The sequence below is a fragment of the Coregonus clupeaformis genome, chromosome 15 (genome assembly GCF_020615455.1).
Source record: "Coregonus clupeaformis isolate EN_2021a chromosome 15, ASM2061545v1, whole genome shotgun sequence".
NCBI lineage: Eukaryota > Metazoa > Chordata > Actinopteri > Salmoniformes > Salmonidae > Coregonus > Coregonus clupeaformis.
Genome location: NC_059206.1, coordinates 26,518,245 through 26,540,537, shown reverse-complemented (window position 1 = coordinate 26,540,537; position 22,293 = coordinate 26,518,245). Strand labels below are relative to the sequence as shown.

General features: G+C 44.1%; 2 protein-coding genes across 2 annotated transcripts; both read left to right on the top strand.

Moving 5' to 3' along the window:
- Window positions 1-7,705: 7,705 nt before the first annotated feature.
- Window positions 7,706-12,743, top strand: LOC121560370 (guanylyl cyclase-activating protein 2-like). The gene is made up of 4 exons (XM_041873373.2): window positions 7,706-7,964; window positions 10,105-10,254; window positions 11,437-11,533; window positions 12,261-12,743. Exons 1-4 carry the CDS (start codon window positions 7,770-7,772, stop codon window positions 12,380-12,382), a joined length of 564 nt encoding a protein of 187 aa, XP_041729307.2. The 5' UTR covers window positions 7,706-7,769; the 3' UTR covers window positions 12,383-12,743.
- A 3,212-nt stretch (window positions 12,744-15,955) lies between these two features.
- Window positions 15,956-22,026, top strand: LOC121560367 (guanylyl cyclase-activating protein 2-like). The gene is made up of 4 exons (XM_045225391.1): window positions 15,956-16,541; window positions 17,113-17,262; window positions 17,974-18,079; window positions 21,353-22,026. The coding sequence occupies exons 1-4, from the start codon at window positions 16,341-16,343 to the stop codon at window positions 21,502-21,504; spliced, it is 609 nt and encodes a 202-aa protein (XP_045081326.1). The 5' UTR covers window positions 15,956-16,340; the 3' UTR covers window positions 21,505-22,026.
- The last annotated feature ends 267 nt before the right edge of the window (window positions 22,027-22,293 follow it).

The window sequence follows — 22,293 nt, the reverse complement described above, 5'->3', positions numbered from 1 at the left end:
AGTGTTATATTCTTTCTGTATTAATTTTTGAAGAATTATGTTTTCTGTTGTTGGGTACATGTGGGGACCTCAGATGTTTTTGTTTATTTCGTTGAAGCTTAGGGATATTGGGTCTAGGCAGGGATAGAGAGAATCCACAGGAGGGTCCGATGGGTCGACCAGCCTGAATGTGGACATTTTTGATTGTATTTTGTTTGCTGAGGTTTTCATGTGTATTCAATTGCATCATAGCTTAAAATGCATTGATAAAGATTTATAAATTGATCTGGAGTACTTAGGTGGTCGCCTAGGGCAGAGGGGCCGTAAGAGAATTTTCCTGTCTTGATTGATTGATGGATATTTGGAATGAAAGCTGCCAGACAGGTTTTTCGCTCTTACACTCCATAACAATTTATTTACACTCCATAACAATTTATTTACACTCCATAACAATGTATTTACACTACATACAAAAATGTGTCTATATAAACATGTGTTTACTCTCCATAAATTTTGGTTTATTGCTAAAGTTACTCAAGAACAAGAATTGTTATTTGTCATAATTCTATTCTTTTTGTTTTCGAGACTTAATTAGTCTCGAAGGGGGGAAATATGTAGTGTCTGAGGGTCTATGACTTTGCTGACGTTTGCAAAAAGTGTGTTAGAGGAACTTGGCTCTGTTTGTGGAAACATCTGGAAAGCATTACTACATAGATGTCAGTAATGCTGTAGGTGGGTGTAGTGGTGGAATCAAGCGCAGGACACCGAAGTATAGTCCAAAAGACTTTAGTGGAATATCCAACAAGGAAAACAGAACAAACTTGCCCGAAGGCGAAACTACGCACGTAGGCGACAAAACAAAAGGCGCACTACACAGGTGCGTAAAACGCTCCAACACAGTGGAGTAAAGCTCAACCGTGCGAATAAGGAAATCGACAAGCAAACATACGACAGGAACAATCACACACAAACACAGACACACCCAACGAGACTTAAATAGAACACTAATGAGGACTAACTAGACACAGGTGTACAACATCAAGACCAAACCAAACGAACATGAAACATTGATCGGTGGCAGCTAGTACTCCGGGGACGACGACCGCCGATGCCTGCCCGAACCAGGAGGAGGAGCAGCCTCGGCCGAAACCGTGACAGTACCCCCCCCCTTGACTTGCGGCTCCAGCCGTGCGCCGACCCCGGCCTCGGGGACGACCAGGAGGACGCGGAGCAGGGCGCGCGGGATGGTCCCGGTGGAACTCCGACAGGAGAGATGGGACTAGGATGTCCCTCCGCGGCACCCAGCACCGCTCCTCCGGGCCGTACCCCTCCCACTCCACGAGATACTGGAGACCCCCCATCCGGCGTCTGGAGTCCAAGATGGACCGAACGGTGTACGCCGGAGCCCCCTCGATGTCCAATGGGGGCGGAGGAGTCTCTCCTATCTCATTGTCCTGGAGTGGACCAGCTACCACCGGCCTGAGAAGAGACACATGGAACGAGGGGTTAATATTCTTATATTCAACAGGTAGATGTAACCTATAACACACCTCGTTCAATCTTCTCAGGACTTTAAAGGGCCCCACAAACCGCCGACCCAGCTTCCGGCAGGGCAGGCGGAGGGGCAGGTTTCTGGTAGAGAGCCAGACTCGATCTCCGGGTGCGTACACCGGCCCCTCACTGCGGTGGAGATCGGCGCTCGCCTTGTGATGAAGGACGGCCCGCTGCAGGTGGACGTGGGCAGCGTTCCACGTCTCTTCCGAGCGCCTCATCCAATCATCCACCGCAGGGGCCTCGATCTGGCTCTGCTGCCACGGTGCCAGAACCGGCTGGTAACCCAATACACATTGGAAAGGGGTTAGGTTAGTAGAGGAGTGGCGGAGAGAGTTCTGGGCCATCTCGGCCCAGGGAATGTAACGCGCCCACTCCTCAGGCCGGTCCTGGCAATACGACCTCAGAAACCTACCCACATCCTGGTTAACACGTTCTACCTGCCCGTTACTCTCCGGGTGGTACCCCGAGGTAAGGCTAACCGAGACCCCCAAACGCTCCATAAACGCTCTCCACACACGGGAGGTAAACTGAGGGCCTCGATCAGACACTATATCCTCGGGGACCCCGTAATGCCGGAAGACGTGGGTAAATAGGGCCTCAGCGGTCTGTAGGGCAGTAGGAAGACCCGACACAGGGAGAAGACGACAGGCCTTAGAGAACCGGTCCACAACGACCAGGATGGTGGTATTCCCCTGAGAGAGGGGAAGGTCTGTTACAAAATCCACCGAGAGGTGGGACCATGGTTTTTGTGGAACAGGTAGGGGCTGTAACTTACCCCTGGGCAGATGTCGGGGCACCTTACACTGGGCGCACACCGAGCAGGAGGAGACGTAAACCCTCACATCCCTAGCCAAAGTAGGCCACCAGTATTTAGTGCTAAGGCAATGCACTGTCCGGCCAATACCCGGATGTCCAGAGGAGGGTGACGTGTGAGCCCAGTAGATGAGTCGATCCCGAATCTCGAGTGGAACGTACCTCCGACCCTCAGGACATTGTGGAGGGCTGGGGTCGGTACGCAACGCTCGCTCGATCTCGGCATCGACCTCCCACACCACCGGTGCCACAAGGCAAGACTCTGGTAGTATGGGAGTAGGCTCAATGGACCTCTCCTCCGTGTCATACCGCCGGGACAGTGCATCTGCCTTACCATTCTGGGACCCAGGGATGTACGTGATTTTAAATACGAACCTGGTGAGAAACATACTCCATCGAGCCTGGCGAGGGTTCAGTCTCCTCGCTGCCCGGATGTACTCCAGGTTCCGATGGTCAGTCAAAATGAGGAAAGGGTGTTGAGCCCCCTCAAGCCAATGCCTCCACACCTTAAGGGCTTGAACTACAGCTAACAGCTCCCTGTCCCCAACGTCATAGTTACGCTCCGCCGGGCTGAGCTTTTTGGAGTAAAAGCACAGGGGCGGAGTTTAGGTGGCGAGCCGGACCGTTGAGAGAGAACGGCCCCTATACCAGCCTCAGACGCGTCCACCTCAACCTGAAATGGAATTGTGGGATCCGGATGCGCCAGCACCGGAGCCGACGTAAACAGGTCCTTCAGTCTCCCAAAGGCCCTGTCCGCATCAGCTGACCACTGCAGGCGCACCGGACCCCCCTTCAGAAGGGACGTGATGGGAGCTGCCACCTGTCCAAAACCCCGGATAAACCTCCGGTAGTAATTCGCAAAGCCCAAGAACTGCTGCACCTCTTTTACAGTGGTTGGAGTTTGCCAATTACGCACAGCGGACACACGATCCACCTCCATTCTCACCCCTGACGCGGACAACCGATAACCCAAAAAGGAGACCGACTCCTGGAAAAACAGGCATTTCTCTGCCTTGACATATAGATCGTGCTCCAACAGCCTCCTCAATACACGTCGCACCAGGGTTATATGCTCGGCTCGGGTAGACGAGTACACCAGAATATCATCAATGTACACGACCACCCCTTGTCCCTGCATATCCCGGAAAATGTCATCTACGAAGGATTGGAAGACTGATGGAGCATTCATCAACCCATATGGCATGACAAGATACTCGAAATGACCTGACGTGGTACTAAACGCCGTTTTCCATTCATCGCCCTCCCTAATGCGCACCAAGTTATACGCGCTCCTGAGATCCAATTTTGTGAAAAACCGCGCCCCATGCAATGACTCCGTCATGGTCGCAATCAGAGGGAGTGGATAACTGTATTTCACAGTAATCTGATTGAGACCACGGTAATCAATGCACGGGCGCAACCCTCCATCTTTCTTTTTCACAAAAAAGAAACTCGAAGAGGCGGGGGAAGTGGAAGGCCGAATGTATCCCTGTCTCAAAGATTCGGCTATGTAAGTCTCCATAGCTTTCCTCTCCTCTTGAGACAAAGGATACACATGGCTCCGTGGGAGCGCTGCTCCTGCCTGGAGATCAATCACACAATCCCCCTGTCTATGGGGAGGCAACTGCGTCGCCCTAGTTTTGCTAAACACAAGAGCTAAATCCCCATATTCAGGCGGAATGTGCAGTGCGGGCACTTGGTTTGGACTTTCCACCGAAGTCGCCCCCACGGAAACACCCAGACATCGCCCCTCACACTGAGCAGACCACCCATCGAGAGCCCTCTGTTGCCACGAAATAGCAGGGTTATGGGTGCTTAACCAGGGAATCCCCTGCACCACTGGGTACGCAGGAGAGTCGATCAGATACAGCTGTATAGTCTCTTCATGACCCCCCTGCGCACACATCCTAAGTGGCGCTGTGACCTCCCTGATCAACCCCGACCCCAACGGGCGGCTATCTAAGGCATGTACGGGAAAAGGTTTGTCAACAGGTAGGAGAGGGATCCCTAACTCTAAACAAAACTTTCGATCAACAAAATTCCCAGATGCGCCTGAATCTACTAGCGCCTTATGCTGGGAATGAGGTGCAACCTGTGGAAAACCAACAGGTATACAAAAGTGCGCAACAGAAAGCTCTGGGTAAGCGGGGCGTCTACTCACCTTGGAGGCCCCCCCAGTGCGTGGCCTGTTGTCCTCTCCCTCGGAGAACCCTCCCCAGCACCTGGCCGCAGTGTGCCCTCCACGACCGCACTTGATACGGGAGACAGGCCCCCTCGGGCTCTTCCTCCTCCGCTCTCTAGCGCCAGCGCCCCCGAGCTCCATGGGACACGGCTCGGAGGCGCTGGAGGGTGAAATGGACGGACCCCCCTCGGAACGTCTGCGGGTAGCTAGCAGGTTATCCAGCCTGATGGACATGTCGACCAACTGGTCGAACGAGAGGCTGGTGTCCCTACAGGCCAGCTCCCTACGGACGTCCTCGCGTAGACTACATCTGTAGTGATCGATGAGAGCCCGCTCATTCCACCCTGCATCCGCCGCTAGAGTACGGAATTCTAAGGCGAACTCCTGGGCACTCCTCCTCCCCTGCCGGAGGAAGACCAGACGCTCCCCCGCCGCTTTCCCCTCCGGGGGATGGTCAAACACCGCCCTGAAGCGGCGGGAGAACTCGTCGTAGGTGATGGTGTTCGCGTCGATCCTCCTCCACTCTGCGTTGGCCCATTCCAACGCCTTCCCGGAAAGGCAGGAGATCAGGGCGGACACGCTCTCATGTCCCGAGGGCGCCGGGTGCACGGTGGCCAGGTAAAGCTCCACCTGGAGAAGGAATCCCTGACACCCGGCCGCGGTCCCATCGTAGGCCCTCGGGAGCGAGAGTCGAATTCCTCTGGGCTCCGGAGCGGGAATGGGCTGACTTCCCGATGGGGCTGGCAGAGAGGATGGCGGTGTAGGAGTCCCCCAGCCTCGGATGGTGGTGATCACCTCCTGCAGTGCGGACCCCATCTGCAGGATCTGGTCACTCTGTTCACGGACCCTGTCCTCCAGCGTCGCCTGGGCTGCTGCGGCTCCTGCTGATTCCATTCTAAGGTGTGTGATTCTGTCAGTAATGCTGTAGATGGGTGTAGTGGTGGAATCAAGCGCAGGACACCGAAGTATAGTCCAAAAGACTTTAGTGGAATATCCAACAAGGAAAACAGAACAAACTTGCCCGAAGGCGAAACTACGCACGTAGGCGACAAAACAAAAGGCGCACTACACAGGTGCGTAAAACGCTCCAACACAGTGGAGTAAAGCTCAACCGAGCGAATAAGGAAATCGACAAGCAAACATACGACAGGAACAATCACACACAAACACAGACACACCCAACGAGACTTAAATAGAACACTAATGAGGACTAACTAGACACAGGTGTACAACATCAAGACCAAACCAAACGAACATGAAACATAGATCGGTGGCAGCTAGTACTCCGGGGACGACGACCGCCGATGCCTGCCCGAACCAGGAGGAGGAGCAGCCTCGGCCGAAACCGTGACAATAGACTTCTTGGAATAGAGGATATGGGGAGATATGTGGAAAGCCAGGGATTGGTTTATTAAAATCACGCCATATTATGTTACATAGGATATAAATACCATGTCTTGAACAAAGGACTGGGAGAAACAACATATTAAACAGATTGGACGGTTTCTCCAGATATTCTGCAGATATCTGTAAATCGACGCTGATACCCTTTGATATGAATAAACCTTTATAATCAAAGTACAGTGTCAGCGGATCTTCTTATCATCACAGCATAATTAGCAGCATATTTTCAGACACAACAGGGGACTAGCCCGAACCATGAAAAACAGCCCCAGACCATTATCCCTCCTCCACCAAACTTTATAGTTGGCACTATGCATTCGGGCAGGTAGTGTTCTCCTGGCATCCGCCACACCCAGATTTGTCTGTCAGACTGCCAGATGGTGAAGCGTGATTCATCACTCCAGAGAACGCGTTTGCACTGCTCCAGAGTCCAATGACGGCGAGCTTTACACCACTCCAGCTGACACTTGGCATTGTGCATGGTGATCTTAGGCTTGTGTGCGGCTCCTCGGCCATGGAAACCCATTTCATGAAGCTCCCGATGAACAGTTATTGTGCTGAAGTTGCTTCCAGAGGCAGTTTGGAACTCGGTAGTGAGTGTTGCAACCAAGGACAGACGATTTTTCAGCACACGGCGGTCGCGTTCTGTGAGCTTCTGTGGCCTACCACTCGGCTGAGCCGTGGCCCCTCCTAGACGTTTCCACTTCACAATAACAGTACTTACAGTTGACCGGGGCAGCTCTAGCAGGGCAGAAATGTGACAAACTGACTTGTTGGAAAGGTGGCATCCTATGAGGGTGCAATGTTGAAAGTCACTGAGCTCTTCAGTAAGGCCATTCTAATGCCAATGTTTGTCTATGGAGATTGCATGGCGGTGTGCTCGATTTTATACACCTGTCAGCAACGGCTGTGGCTGAAATAGCCGAATCCACTAATTTGAAGGGGTGTCCACATACTTTTATATATATAGTGTATCTATCTTAAGATGATTCACTAATTGTAAGTTGTTCTGGATAAGAGTGTCTGTTTTAAATGACTAAAATGTAAAAAAAATATTACATTTTATTGTATGTGTGGGGTACAGTGAACTTATTTATGCTTGCCATAACAAAGGGGTTGAATACTTATTAACTTAAGACATTTCAGCATTTCAATTTTTATTAATTTGTAAAAATGTCCCCACAGGATAACCCTTTGAAGAACCCCTTTTGGTTCCAGGTAGAACTATTTTGGTTCCAGGTAGACCCCTTTTGGGATCAATGTAGAACCCTTTCCACAGAGGGTTCTACATGGAACCCAAAAGAGTTCTACCTGGAACCAAAAGTGTTTTCCTATGGGGACAGCCGCAGCACCCTTTTGTGTAGGCCAGTGACAAAATCTATATTTAATCCATTTTAAATTCAGGCTGTAACACAACAAAATGTGAAAAAAGTCAAGGGGTGTGAATACTTTCTGAAGGCGCTGTGTGTCAGGACATGCCTAGGGAGTATGTCAGGAAATGCCTAGGGAGTATTTCAGGACATGCCTAGGGAGTATATCAGGACATGCACTCTTAAATGGTCAGGTGAGAGCTCACCTTTCTTCTGGCAAAAGAGCCAGAGATTGCTGTGTTAATCTGATTGAAAGGTTAAATATACAGTACAACTCTGTCCAGTTCCCCATTAGGCTATGGTTTATGGCAAGTGGATTAAAGGCATTTAGTTTGATGGGACTGTGTGAGCAGATGCGTCGGTAGCCACCTGTAGTTGCCAGACTTTAACTTATAACCTTTAGGTTGAACTATATTTGCTTGAATGTTTGTAGAAAATATTGTCTACTATCCAAGTGAACTGAAACAATGGGTCAAGCAGAAAGCCACAATGACGAGATGGATTTGGAGCAAATTCAGGAGCTGTGTATGACTTTTATGAAGGAGTGCCCGAGCGGGACTTTGCACCTGCATGAATTAAAACGCATCTTTGGCGTACCGGCCAGTTGTGAGGAAGAGACTTTGTACATTGAGACGGTCTTCCATTCATTCGACACAAACAGGGTAAGTGAAGTGGGCAAAACATTTTTCAGTCAGGAAATAATGTGAAAAATGTGAAAGCCATTCTAGTCATCCATTGTGCTGTTAAAGGGACAGTTCATCCAAATTACAAAATGTAATATTGGTTTCCTTACCCGGTAAGCGGTCTATGGACAAGGTATGACAGCAATCCATGATTTGGTTTAGTTACCCTGGCACTGTTTCCAAATGCTAATCTCATGGTACCGATATTAGCATTTTTTTGCATCGTGTTCAAATCATCTACTGTGCCTTCAGAAAGTATTCATACCCCTTGACTAACTACACATTTTGTTGTGCTACAGCCTGAATTCAAAATTGATTACATTACATTTTTTCTCACCCATCTACACACAATACCCCATAATGACAAAGTAAAAACATGTTTTTATAAATGTTTGCAAATGTATTGAAAATGAAAATAGAACTATCTAATTTACATAAGTATTCACACCCCTGAGTCAATATATGTTAGAATCGCCTTTGGCAGCGATTACAGCTGTGAGTCTTTCTGGGTACGTTTCTAAGAGCTTTTCACACCTGGATTGTACAATATTTTTCCATTATTATTTTCAAAATTCTTCAAGCTCTGTCAAATTGGTTGTTGATCATTGCTAGACAACCATTTTCAAGTCTTGCTATAGATTTTCAAGCAGATTTAAGTCCAAACTGTAACTCGGCCACTCAGGAACATTCACTGTCTTGGTAAGCAACTCCAGTGTAGATTTGGCCTTGTCTTTTAGGTTATCGCCTGCTGAAAGGTGAGTTAATCTCCCAGTGTCTGGTGGAATGCAGACTGAACCAGGTTTTCCTCCAGGATTTTGCCTGTGCTTAGCTCCATTCAGTTTCTTTTTTATCCTGAAAAACTCCCCAGTCCGTAACAAGTACAAGCATACCCATAACATGATGCAGCCACCACGATGCTTGAAAATATGGACAGTGGTACTCAGTAATGTGTTGCATTGGATTTGCCCCAAACATAACACTTTGAATTCAGGAATTGCAAATATATTTTGCAGTATTACTTTAATGCCTTGTTGCAAACAGGATGCATGTTTTGGAATATTTGTTATTCTGTACAGGCTTCCTTCTTTTCACTCTGTCAATTGGGTTAATATTACATTTACATTTTAGTCATTTAGCAGACGCTCTTATCCAGAGTGACTTACAGGAGCAATTAGGGTTAAGTGCCTTGCTCAAGGGCACATCGACAGATTTTTCACCTAGTCAGCTCGGGGATTAGAACCAGTGACCTTTCGGTTACTGGCACAACGCTCTTAACCACTAAGCTACCTGTTATTGATCCATCCTCAGTTTTCTCCCAAACCAAACCTATTAAATTCTGTAACTGTTTTAAAGTCACCATTAGCCTGATAATGAAATCCCTGAGCGGTTTCCTTCCTCTCCAGCAACTGAGTTAGGATGGACGCCTGTATCTTTGTAGTGACCGGGTGTATTGATACACCATCCAAAGTGTAATTAATAACTTCACCATGCTCAAATGGATATTCAATATCTCCTTTTAAAATGTTTACCCAGCTACCAGTTGATGCCCTTCTTTGCGAGGCATTGGAAAACCTCCCTGGTCTTTGTGGTTGAATCTGTTTGAAATTCACTGCTCGACTGAGGGACCTTACAGATAATTGTGTGGGGTACTGAGATGAGGTAGACGTTCAAAAATCACATGAAACACTATTATTGCAACTTATTATGTGACTTCTTAAGCACATTGTTTCTCCTGAACTTATTTAGACGTACCATAACAAAGGGGTTGAATACTTATTGATTCAAGACATTTCACTTTGACATTATGGGCTATTTGTGTAGACCAGTGACAAAAATCTCACTTTAATCAAATTTAAATTCAGGCTGTAACACAACAAAATGTGGAAAAAGTCAAGGGGTGTGAATACTTTCTAAAAGCACTGTATTCGTGACTTTGTTGCGCTTCACAATCAATTTGAGATACTTTTGATTTGGACATGATGCATGAAAAACTCTAATACCGGTACCATGATTTCATTTAGAAAATGTGGGTGAACTATCCCTTTAATTGCATTAGCTTCTGTTATCATTATGCATTCAAAAGGTAAACATGCAATAAATCCATGTATTGTTTTCACAGGATAACGCGTTGGATTTTATGGAGTATACGGCCGCTCTTCACCTGATATTGCGCGGGAATCTTGAGGATAGGTTAAAGTGGTCCTTTAAAATCTACGACAAGGATGGGAATGGCAAGTTAGACCGACAAGAGGTGAAAAACCTGATTCAGGTAAGAAATCACACATCATCTTCCTCTGCATTAGGCTATTGACTGGCTGCTTCATTCAAGCCTTTACATGTTAGTCATTTAGCAGACACTCTTATCCAGAGCAATTAGGGTTAAGTGCCTCTCTCAACGGCACAGACAGATTTTTCACCTAGTCGGCTCGGGGAATAGAACCAGCGACCTTTCGGTTACTGGCACAACGCTCTTAACCACTAAGCTACCTGCCTTTTGTAGTCTACAAGTACTTATAGATCAGTTATGCTAGGCTATGCACCTACGCCTTCTTTTCTAAGTCTAAGAACAGCTGGACACATTTAGTTGTTAAACTGGTAGTGTAATCTGCAATCCTCATTTTGAAGTTTTCTAAATTGTATGACTTGTATAATACAGGTATTACATCAAACTAATGTCATTAGGGCAGTGCCTTAATATGCTGCAGGTCAGGGATTAGGATCAGGTCAGGGGAAAGCGACTGCGTGTGACGTCTGGGATTTTCACAAATCTAATTCCGTCCATAAATGTTATTGGATGAAAGGATGGGAGGAGCATGTGGCTTTAATGCCTGTTATTATTGGGAACATCTATCCCTAGCCCTGATCCTATAGCCTATCTGGTACTGAACTGAACCAGCCCCCATGCCTGTAGGTCAGCTGAGTTCACGGCTCTGGTGTTTACTGTACATATAGGTTCTCTATCTTTTTCCTTCGTCGATTAAAAAGGCCTAATGTCACAGTATTGTTTCAGTGCAAAAATGTTTTTTCCATTTATAAAGATGTGTTACCCCACTGATGATATGACATAGTATATATTATATAATGTTAATAATACTTTATTACCTAGTTTTGGTAACTCTCGATTTCCTAAATTGAGACAACATAACATTCTAAGGCAGTTTGGTTACTATTATTTTTTGTTTGTTACTCATCTGCCTTAAAATATGACCTTATGTGAACTCAGTAAATTAAGCTGAGATAAACAACACTAGACAAAATAATACTTCTGTAATATAAAAGTTTATACAACTTCATATTTTACGTCAGTGGGGTAAACCCATCTTTTTATGTTGAAACCCTTTTAAATGTATACCATTTGAGATAGGACACCAATGTAAAAGAGACTTTTATCAAGTACCACACTGTATTTCCCCCAGCTGTACGTAATGAAATGCATCTCATACATTTGCAGATCATTTACAAAATCAAGCTTCATACAACTGCCATAAACATGACACCTAATGAAGTCTGTGACAGGATCTTTGAGCTGGTTGACAAAAATCATGATGGTAAGTGCCCTGTTAAGATATATTCATATATACGGCAGAACATGCATTCAAATCTGTACCAAATATATAGTACCACAACGATGAACAATCTGTGTTCTAAGGACTTTACATGCACCAGCGGGAGACAATATGCGTTTGTCACTGACCGTTTTGTATTTTATTTGACTAGGCAGGTCAGTTAAGAACAAATTCTTATTTGTTCTTATTTGTTACACATTTCTTACACACTGGTCAGTCTGATGTAATGACCAGTATTACGTAATGCTTGTGCTAATTGGTGGTCCATTTGAGGGAGACTTTGCTCTGGCATTCTCATGGACAGGTGCTACGTGGCCCATTATACAGAGGAAAGGTGGTTTTACCACTGGTTTGTTGTTTTATTTTTAATAAGCATGAATGGCTTCCTACTTTTAATAAGCATGAATGGCTTCTTACTTTTAATAAGCATGAATGGCTTCCTACTTTTAATCAGCATGAATGGCTTCCTACTTTTAATAAGCATGAATGGTTTCCTACTTTTATTAAGCATGAATGGCTTCCTACTTTTATTAAGCATGAATGGCATCCCACTTTTAATAAGCATGAATGGCTTCCTACATTCTTACTAAGTTGGCACTACATCCGAGTTATATCAAAGGCAGTAACCTTAACCTGAGAAAGATGTTGGATCATTGCCCACCAAAATGTACACTCTTTAAATTGTATTGTTTTTTTCCTTCTATTACAGGCCAGATTTCCTTTACTGAGTTTATGGAGGGTGCCCAGAAGGACGAATGGGTCATGAATATGCTCAAGCTGGACGTCAACGCTAGTGGCTGGGTCATGCAGAACTGTGTAAAAATGACCTGAGCCCTCCAAACTAGGTCTCCCATCTACACAGAGAGGGGTTGTGTCTCGCAAATGACATCTGAGTTTTGTCTTTTTCGCACGAGAAACCTGATGCCTTGGGCCTTATGGTCTGGCTCTGCCTCCATGTTTGCTGCTTGCGATGGTTCAGACATATGCATGGAGCACTCTTCTCTGTATCACTTTTCCTCCGGTCATTGTTCTTTTAACATGCTGTCCATGCACTTTGATGCATGTCGGAACAACAGGCGTTCTCTTTTTGAGAGCTGACCAGCTGACAGGATGGAGTCTCATTCAGCAGGTGACTGTCATAGCTCACTGGAACTCGAGTTCAAAGCTCATATTGTGTGATATGATATTACAAAGGGTCACTATCTGCAGTTTGAGTATTTAGGTTACATTCAAGTTTAAAAGGTTATGGAATTCTATACTCAGTAATATTGTGACGATGGTTATGAAATTTTCTTATTAAGAATATTATGTAATCAAAATATACACAGTGATTATTTCACAACCTTATACTTTCAAGTACGAAGTAATCAACTATTTCAAAACATTATATCAATGCAAATATCATACCATTAGTAGCCTAAATGTGATATCATGTTATCCATATTTATTTTACCTATTATAATGTTTAAGGAATTGATATCACATCAGAGAACTTGGAATGGTGTATTATTCAATGTCAAGTACTTCAAATCCTTTAGTCATTTTACATTTTAATCATTTAGCAGACGCTCTTATCCAGAGCGACTTACAGTTAGTGAGTGCATACATTTTCATACTGGCCCCCCGTGGGAAACGAACCCACAACCCTGGCGTTGCAAGCGCCATTCTCTACCAACCGAGCTACAGGGGACCTGTTAAAAACAATTGGGCATCACAAAAAAACTTTAAGAACCTATAAATATCAGCAGAGTTTAAACTGTGTTGGTTGCCATTGTTGCCAGTTCCCAAAGAGGTTATTTTCAGTATTTTATGGTAATTGCTTTAATGTAGCCTACATTTTGGAATATCTTTACACATTTTTAAGCTTTACTATTATCCACACATCAAGCTTCCACAAATTGTATTTGAGATACTTACATTAACCCTTTGATGAAGAATGAACCTTTTGATCAAGAATGAACCTTTTGATCAAGAATTAACCTTTTGATCAACATCTAGTCAGCAAGTGGTGTGACATTTGATCCTAGTAATGACTAAAGATAACACAATAGATCACTCTAGATAGAGCAATCCTCATACCAAAAAAATATCATTTTGTATAGAATGCATTCAACTCATTTACTCCAAATATCTATATTTCCATTTTGTTTGATCTAATGCAAGCATGTCCCACTAAGTGGTCTCACCATAGCAACCATTCTTTGTTTATTTATTTGTCAAATGATACACCCATCATGACAAACCACAGTCTTATTTTTGTCACATAGATGAGAGGTGTACCTGTAAGTAAGCATTTCATTGTACTGTGTATGTACACCATGTGTATCCTGTGCATATGACAAATACACTTGATTTGATTTGCAAAGCCACCCAGCCATGTAGGCATACCTCAGGGAGAAATAAGCTTTCCACTAGTATTTGCATGGGTGGGGTGGCCCCATGGAAAAAGCTCCTTGCATCCATGACAAGGGTTCCCAGCATTGGTATTCATGTAGCCTACCACTCTAGGGTATCAATATCCACATCAATAGTCAGAGTGCCGTTATAAGAGTGGTTAGACTGAAAACCTGCATGCAAGGGGATACTGATGGACCATTATTTTGAACTCTTGATCCCCTCTGTTACATGATACTGTGATACATAACTTTTCTACGCACAAGGCATCGTTGTCTCAGAAGAGAGGTGTTTGTTCAAACAGTAAGGCACAAGAGTCCATGTTATATCATGAATATAGTCACAGGTAAATAGCGTTGTTCGTCCCGATGTGCTAGCAGAAGGTCTTTCAATCCATTTTTCCTGTGACTATATTCATTATAGTGTAGTGTCACGTGCCTTACTGCTTTTATAAAATGGTCACAACATGCATACAAATACTGAGCAATCAGCATCCAGGATCCAATCAGCATCCAGGATCCACACGACCCGTTTTATAACAAGAAATCCCACCCAGCTGTCTGATTCTCTGTGAGGATGGAAGAGTGAGAAAGAGGGGGAAGTGAGAGTTCAGGGTTCATGAACTGACTTCTCTATGCTCTCCAATGTGTGTACAGTACATTCACTGTCAACTTTTCAGATGCTCCAGATACACTGTATTGTGCGCTTACTTGTGATGACTTACTGTATTAAAATGCAATTTTATATGGATTCTCCGCCATGTCTCTCTTTATCCATATGTTTAGGGCTGTATGTCCATATGCAGAATGTCAAATGGATTTAGGTCACCTGTAGGTTTTTGTTTTTGATGACCACATTCTATTTTTATTCATATAATTAATTCCCTCTGCAATTAATGAAGGGATGTATCCTCCTAACACATACATACACACACGCATGCACACACACATTCTTATGCAACATGTGTTGTGTGTATTAAGGTGTTGTGAGACACCTCTGTAGCTTGGGCCTTTTAGGGGAAATGTCTGTCCGTCCGTCCGCCTGTCCGTCCGTCAGTCCGCCCCTAATCTGTTTCTTTAGGTGAATGATTCCCCTGAGATTAACTGTTCTTTTAAGGCCAGACTACAGAAGGTTGATAACTTGGTGAGAGGTGAGTGTTCAGCTAATACCTTAACTGGATCCCACAGCTATGGCTAATTATTACACAACACACACACACACACACACTATATTTTTTCAGTGTTGCTGCTAAATGCATATATGGGAAACAACGACTACTTCACATTTGTTTTTCTTGAATGTAAAGTTGGAGGCTTTGCCTTGTTCAGGTGTCAGTGAGCACAGGTGTGAGTTACATGATGACCCAGGGCACACACCTAAAGTGAATGAAATGCACTAAGTCAATTAGTAAATTAACTACTGGAAACTCTCTGAAACACACATACAAAGTGCTTGCTTATGCTATTCAATCATCTCAAATTTTTTATGAATGAATACAGTCAATTAATCCTAGCTATTTACCCTCATACCAGGTCATTGGCTTGTGGTATTCAGTGTTTAATGAATACATCCACCTGCTTAAACATTTATCTACTCAGGTCTCGCTTGCAAAATAGATTTATTCCAATGAGACTTGCCTGGACATAAATTAAGGTTGAATAAATACCAAGCAAATAAAGCGTCACGGTAGCTTTGGTGACTTGTGTCAGATAAAGAGCAGAGAGGCAAATTTGGAGTGGGTGACATAAGGCTAATTAAATGACTTCGACTTTGTGGTCTGAGTAGGCTATACCCTCTTAGAAAAAAAAAGTGCTATCTAGAACCTAAAAGGGTTATTCGGCTGTCCCCACAGGAGAACCCTTTTTGGTTCCAGGTAGAACCCTTTACACTGCGGGTTCTACATGGAACCCAAATGAGTGCTACCTGGAACCAAAAAGGGTTCTCTTATGGGGGCAGCCGAAGAACCCTTTTGGAACCCTTTTTTCTCAGGGTAGGGAGAGCAGTTGAGGTTGTGTGGCGAGTCGGCCGTTTGACTTCACTAGTCGTTAATCTTGGTGAGGTCCAGTGTTAAATAATCCCCTCAGATATCCAAAGAATGGAATAGTACCTGATCTAACACGGGCTTTGGCGCTTGATGCATCTTGATTTGTTCCGCCTGTCTCGATTGGATTTTTTAATAACGGATCTAAAATATTGACTAAAAATATCAACAATCAACAGTAGGCTAAGCCAAATGTTAGAATGTTGGGTTAATCCTCAAACTCATTGACTTGAGCGCAAACCTGTTTTGTGGTCTCTGAGAGCGTGGAAGGAATGGGTGTTGTAGATAACTTTTACCAGTTATTCGTTAAGAACTTCATAGACCACCTTTAAACGGACCTGGATCTGCTCAACCATGGGTCAATCACACAGTGAGCTAGACGACGAGGTGGCCCTCACACATATCCAGGAACTATACCGAAAATTCGCCAGCGAGTGTCCCAGTGGCAACCTGCATTTACACGAATTCAAGAAAATCTTTGGAATTAGCAGCGACTCGACGGAGGAGGAATCTGCATACATGGACAACGTATTTCGATCGTTTGACGCGAACCATGTACGTGTATATGTACCTTTGTACTGATTTATTAAGCTAAGCATATTTAGAGGAAGGGATAATGGACATAAGTAGGCTAGTAGCCTTTGCCAGAAGCTGAGACAGTTGTAGATTATAAAACAATTAATTCATTGTGATATTATCTTGGTTATATTGCCTAGAGAAATACACATTAAAGCTATGAATTAAAGGTAGGCAGGTAGCCTAGCTGATAAGAGCGTTGGACCAGTAACCGAAAGGTCGCTAGCCTGATTCGAATCCCCGAGCTGGTGAAAAATCTGTTGATGTGCCCTTGAGCAAGGCACTTAACCCTAATTGCTCTTGTAAGTCGCTATGGATAAGTGACTAAAATGTAAATGACTCAAATGTAAACGTCTGCCCTGGCTTATACACACGTAGATACACCCGCGCGCTGTCCGTGGTGCTGAAACGCTCAAATACGTAACAGCAATCAACATTCTCCGTGGTTACACACAAAAGGGACAATGATGTCTCCACATCACACAGAGATCATCACCTACATTACATTCGTTGGTGTTTAGTTGATTTAATTCCTTGTTTTTATCCATAGGACAACACACTAGACTTTATGGAGTATGTGGCAGCAGTGCACCTCGTTCTTAGAGGAAAGCTCGAGGACCGACTGAGGTGGTCTTTCAAATTATACGACAGAGATGGAAACGGACACCTCGACAAAAAGGAGCTAAAACAAGTTGTCAAAGTAAGTGTATAGATGCTTGTTGTTTAGATGTGTTTTTTCTCAATTTATTTTGAAGTCCTGACCTAAACACGTGGAAGCCTGTCAAATATGTTACTCTACAAACTGGCCTCCCGATGTTCTTGCTGGCTTTGTGTGGTTATAGGCCTACGTGTCGCCCACCCCGTGAATGGCCATACTAGCATTATATTTAAAGGAGCTTAATCTTGTTTAGACTATGGATTTGAAAGGTTTCCAGGAAGACATAGCCTAGTTTAGATAGTCACGTCGACCGATTAGATTGTCGACTTCTAGGGGATCAATTGTCAGAGACATTGTGGAGGGAGTTGGCTTGGAACATCCCGTATAAGTGCCCTTAAGCTAAAAAGCCTTGTATGCTGCCAGAGATCCCCTCTGAACATGATGTATGTAAACAAGATACTGGGTATGACCCTCTCATCAAATTGAGATGCCTTAACATTTTCCCATGCTAATTGTACTCCTTTTTAATGCACCATGCATACCAAAACTATATAGCCAGTAAGCCTAATTACATGCAGGGATATGAAACTATACGTTTGATATGAGATGACATACAGCATATTGAGCCATATAAAAAAACACCTTTCTGTCTGGTGTGCCATCCCCTGCTTCAATCTATACAACATGTGTGTACATAACCTGCTCCCACTCACCATAGTCAATCCATTTTCTCATGTCTTCCTCTCTCTGCAGATCATCTACAATATCAAGAGGCATGGGAACCCATCTGAAACTGACAACCTGACCCCTGATCAGATCACTGACCGGATCTTTGACCTGGTGGATAAGAATAAAGATGGTAAGTCTGTGTGAGGTGTCTGTCTTAGACATGTAGTATCTGTGTAGGCCTGTATGTGTGCAATATACTCATTACATTGTGGGTGTAGTAAGGTAGTACTAAAACATTTCAGCAAGGCAAATGAAGGTGTATGTATGCGCAGAGCCAGCATGTTGAGAAGACGAGAGCGCAAACGTTTCTGCCCACCATTGGTGTGTGTGGCCAAAGAGCTCTATTTTCATGCCATCTGACCATAGCACCACCAGGAGTTTGCTAAACGGCATTGGCACTTGGATTGGAACGGGTGCTATGGTCATATGACACGAAAATAGAGGTATTTGGCCTCGCTCACTAACGGTGGGTTTGGCATTCGAAAGAACAATGCAGAAAATACCTCATCCCTACTGTAAAATATGGTGGTGGGTCTTTTATGTTATGGGTCTATTTAGCTTCCACTGGTCCTGGGGTCCTTTAAGGTCAACGGTATCATGAACTTTACCAAGTACAAGAACATTTTAGTCAAAAACCTGGTTGCCTCTGCCAGGAGACTGAAACATCAAATAAAATAAAATTTTATTTGCCATATGCGCCGAATACAACAGGTGTAGACCTTACAGTGAAATGCTTACTTACAAGCCCTTAACCAACAATGCAGTTTTAAGAAAAATAAGTGTTAAGTAAAAAATAGATAAGTACAAAATAAAAATAACAAATAATTAAAGAGCAGCAGTAAAATGGGGTGGGGGGACAATGCAAATAGTCCAGGTAGCCATGATTAGCTGTTCAGGAGTCTTATGGCTTGGGGGTAGAAGCTGTTAAGAAGCCTTTTGGACCTAGACTTGGTGCTCTGGTACCGCTTGCTGTGCAGTAACAGAGAGAACAGTCTATAACTAGGGTGGCTTGAGTCTTTGACAATTTTTAGGGCCTTCCTCTGACACCGCCTGGTATAGAGGTCCTGGATGGCTGCAAGTGGATGTTCCAGCAGGACAATAACACCAAGCACACATCAAAATCCACAAAAAAGTGGTTAATTTACCACAAAATCGACATTTTGCATTGGCCATCTCAGTCTCAGACTTGACCCCATTGAACCTAAGGTTTGCATTGAAGAGGGCAGTCCATAAGCGCAGATGAAGGATATCAAGGATCTGGAAGGATTCTGTGTGGAGGAATGGTCTAAGATCCCTCCCAATGTGTTCTCCATCTCATATTTTTTGTTGTTGAAAAAGTAGCATTATCCTCTCAATTTTAAGGTATTCAAAGGTTTTGAAAACAGGGGTGTGAATAATTTTGACCCCTACCTTTTTGAGAAAAAAATATTACTTGTTAAACAAAATCGTTTTCTCTGAGCAATTATATTTCCCAAATGTTCTCTAGCATACAATCTAGCTCAGTATTTGAATTATTTATTTTATACAGTAATTTTTGCTCATCTTTATCGAGGGTGTCAATCATCACGGTACCCACTGTATAAATAAACTGAGTGTACAAAACATTAAGAACACCTGCTCTTTTCATGACATAGACTGACCAGGTGAAAGCTAGGATCCCTTATTGATGTCACTTGTTAAATCCACTTCGATCAGTGTAGATGAAGTGTAGCAGACAGGTTAAAGAAAGATTTTAAAGCCTTGAGACAATTGAGACATGGATTGTGTGGTTTGTGTTAAGAACTGCAACGCTGCTGGGTTTTTCACGCTCAACGGTTTCCCGTCTATCAAGAATGGTCCACCACCCAAAGGACATCCAGCCAACTTGACACAACTGTGGGAAGCATTGGAGTATTAGGTACACCCATCTAGTACCGGGTTGGACCCCCTTTTGCCTTCAGAACAGCCTGAATTCTTCAGGACATGGAAATGTTGCTCAATTGGTACTAAGGGACCTAACGTGTGCCAGGAAAACATTCCCCACACCATTACACCACCGCCACCAGCCTGTACCGTTGACACCAGGCAGGATGGGGCCATTGACTCATGTTGCTTACGCCAAATCCTGACTCTGCCATCAGCATGAGGCTACAGGAACAGGGATTTGTCGAACTAGGCAATGTTTTTCCACTCCTCAATTGTCCAGTGTTGGTGATCGCGTGCCCTCTGGAGCTTCTTCTTGTTTTTAGCTGATAGGAGTGGAACCCATGTGGTCGTCTGCTGCACTAGCCCTTCGTGACAAGGACCGACGAGTTGTGCTTTCCGAGATGCCGTTCTGTACACCGCTGTTGTACTGCACCGTTATTTGCCTGTTTGTGGCCCGCCTTTTAGCTTGCATGATTCTTGCCACACTCCTTCGACCCCTCATCAACAAGCTGTTTTCGCCCACAGGATTGCCGCTGACTGGATATTTTTGTTTATCGCACCATTCTTGGTAAACCCTAGACACTGTTGTGCGTGAAAAGCCCAGGAGGCCGTCCGTTTCTGAGATACTGGAACCGGCTTGCCTGGCACCGACTATCATACCACGCTCAAAGTCCCTTAGGTCACTCGTTTTGCCCATTCTAATGTTTAATCGAACAGTAACTGAATTCCTCGATACCTGTCTGCTTGCTTTATATAGCAAGCCACGGCCACGTGACTCACTGTCTGTAGGCGCGAACCATTTTTGTGTACCTAATAAACTGCCAACTGAGTGTATATACGGTATATACAGTACCAGTCAAAAGTTTGGACACACCTACTCATTCAAGGGTTTTTCTTTATTTTTACTATTTTCTACATTTTAGAATAATAGTGAAGACATCGAAACTATGAAATAACAAATATGGAATTATGTAGTAACCAAAAAAAGTGTTAAACAAATCAAAATATATTTTATATTTGAGATTCTTCAAAGTAGCCACCCTTTGCTTTGATGACAGCTTTGCACACTCTTGGCATTCTCTCAACCAGCTTCATGAGGTAGTCACCTGGAATGCATTTGAATTAACAAGTGTGCCTTATTAAAAGTTAATTTGTGGAATTTCTTTCCTTCTTAATGCGTTTGAGCCAATCAGTTGTGTTTTGATAAGGCAGGGGTGGTATACAGAAGATAGCCCTATTTGGTAAAAGACCAAGTCCATATTATGGCAAGAACAGCTCAAATAAGCAAAGAGAAATGACAGTCCACCATTACATTAAGATATGAAGGTCAGTCAATCCGGAAAACTACAAGAACTTTGAAAGTTTCTTCAAGTGCAGTCGCAAAAACCCTTGAATGAGTCGGTGTGACCAAACTTTTGACTGGTACTGTATGTACAGTATATATCTATACACACACATATATACAGGTATTCCTTTCATTCTCTCTCTCCGTTTCCAGGCCAGATTTCCTTGGAGGAGTTCATGGATGGGGCTCAGAAGGACCAGTGGGTGCTGGACCAGCTCAAGCTGGACGTGAGACCCTGCGGGTGGTTCCTAGAACAGCAGAGGAAGAACGTGGAGGAAGAACTGCAGAGGAAGAACAACAAGTGACCTTCAAGGGATTGGATTCCTACAATGATACTGTATATAATAGACAATATATTGATATGGACGAAGGCCCGATGAATTAACAAAACGTGTATTGGCGTATCGTACAATCCTGTGAAAGAGATGAGAGACATGTGGCCGGTTTTAAATTCGAGATGACGTGAAGATTTCCCCCTTTTTCATGACAATCAACTGCCAAAAGTTCTGCGTGATTTAAAATGATGGTAGGGATGACAAAATGGAGGTATGCAGAAAGAGCTGTCCCACCACCGACAGGTCATGATGTGTGATAGATGTTATTTGGAGGTCTCAATTGTTTCACTAAAGGGATCTCAGATCTACCCCACTTCAAAGATGGACGCACAAAATGGTGGCCAGAGACACTGAGGCCGAATCCCAAATGTACCCCTAGACACTACACCAGGGATCAGCAACTACATTCAGCCGCGTACCGATTTTTTCTGGAGCAGATGGTCAGGGGGCCGGAACATAGTAAAAAATCATTTGTAGACTGCAAAGCCCAAACAGATATAATGTTTGACTAAAACATAATCATTTCAAACCTTGCTTACATTTGAATACGATCACGTGTCTCTCTATTATTCATGGGAATATTTGGGAACAGATTTCTTAAATTAAAATCACTTGGAGCTGATTTCCTGGTGTTTTTACAGTATTATGTCCAACAATGAATATTCCACACAAAGAAATAAAAGTTTTTTTACTCAGAAAACTTGGGGGGCCAAATAAAACCATGGCCCGCGGGCCGCCAGTTGGGGAACCCTGCACTAT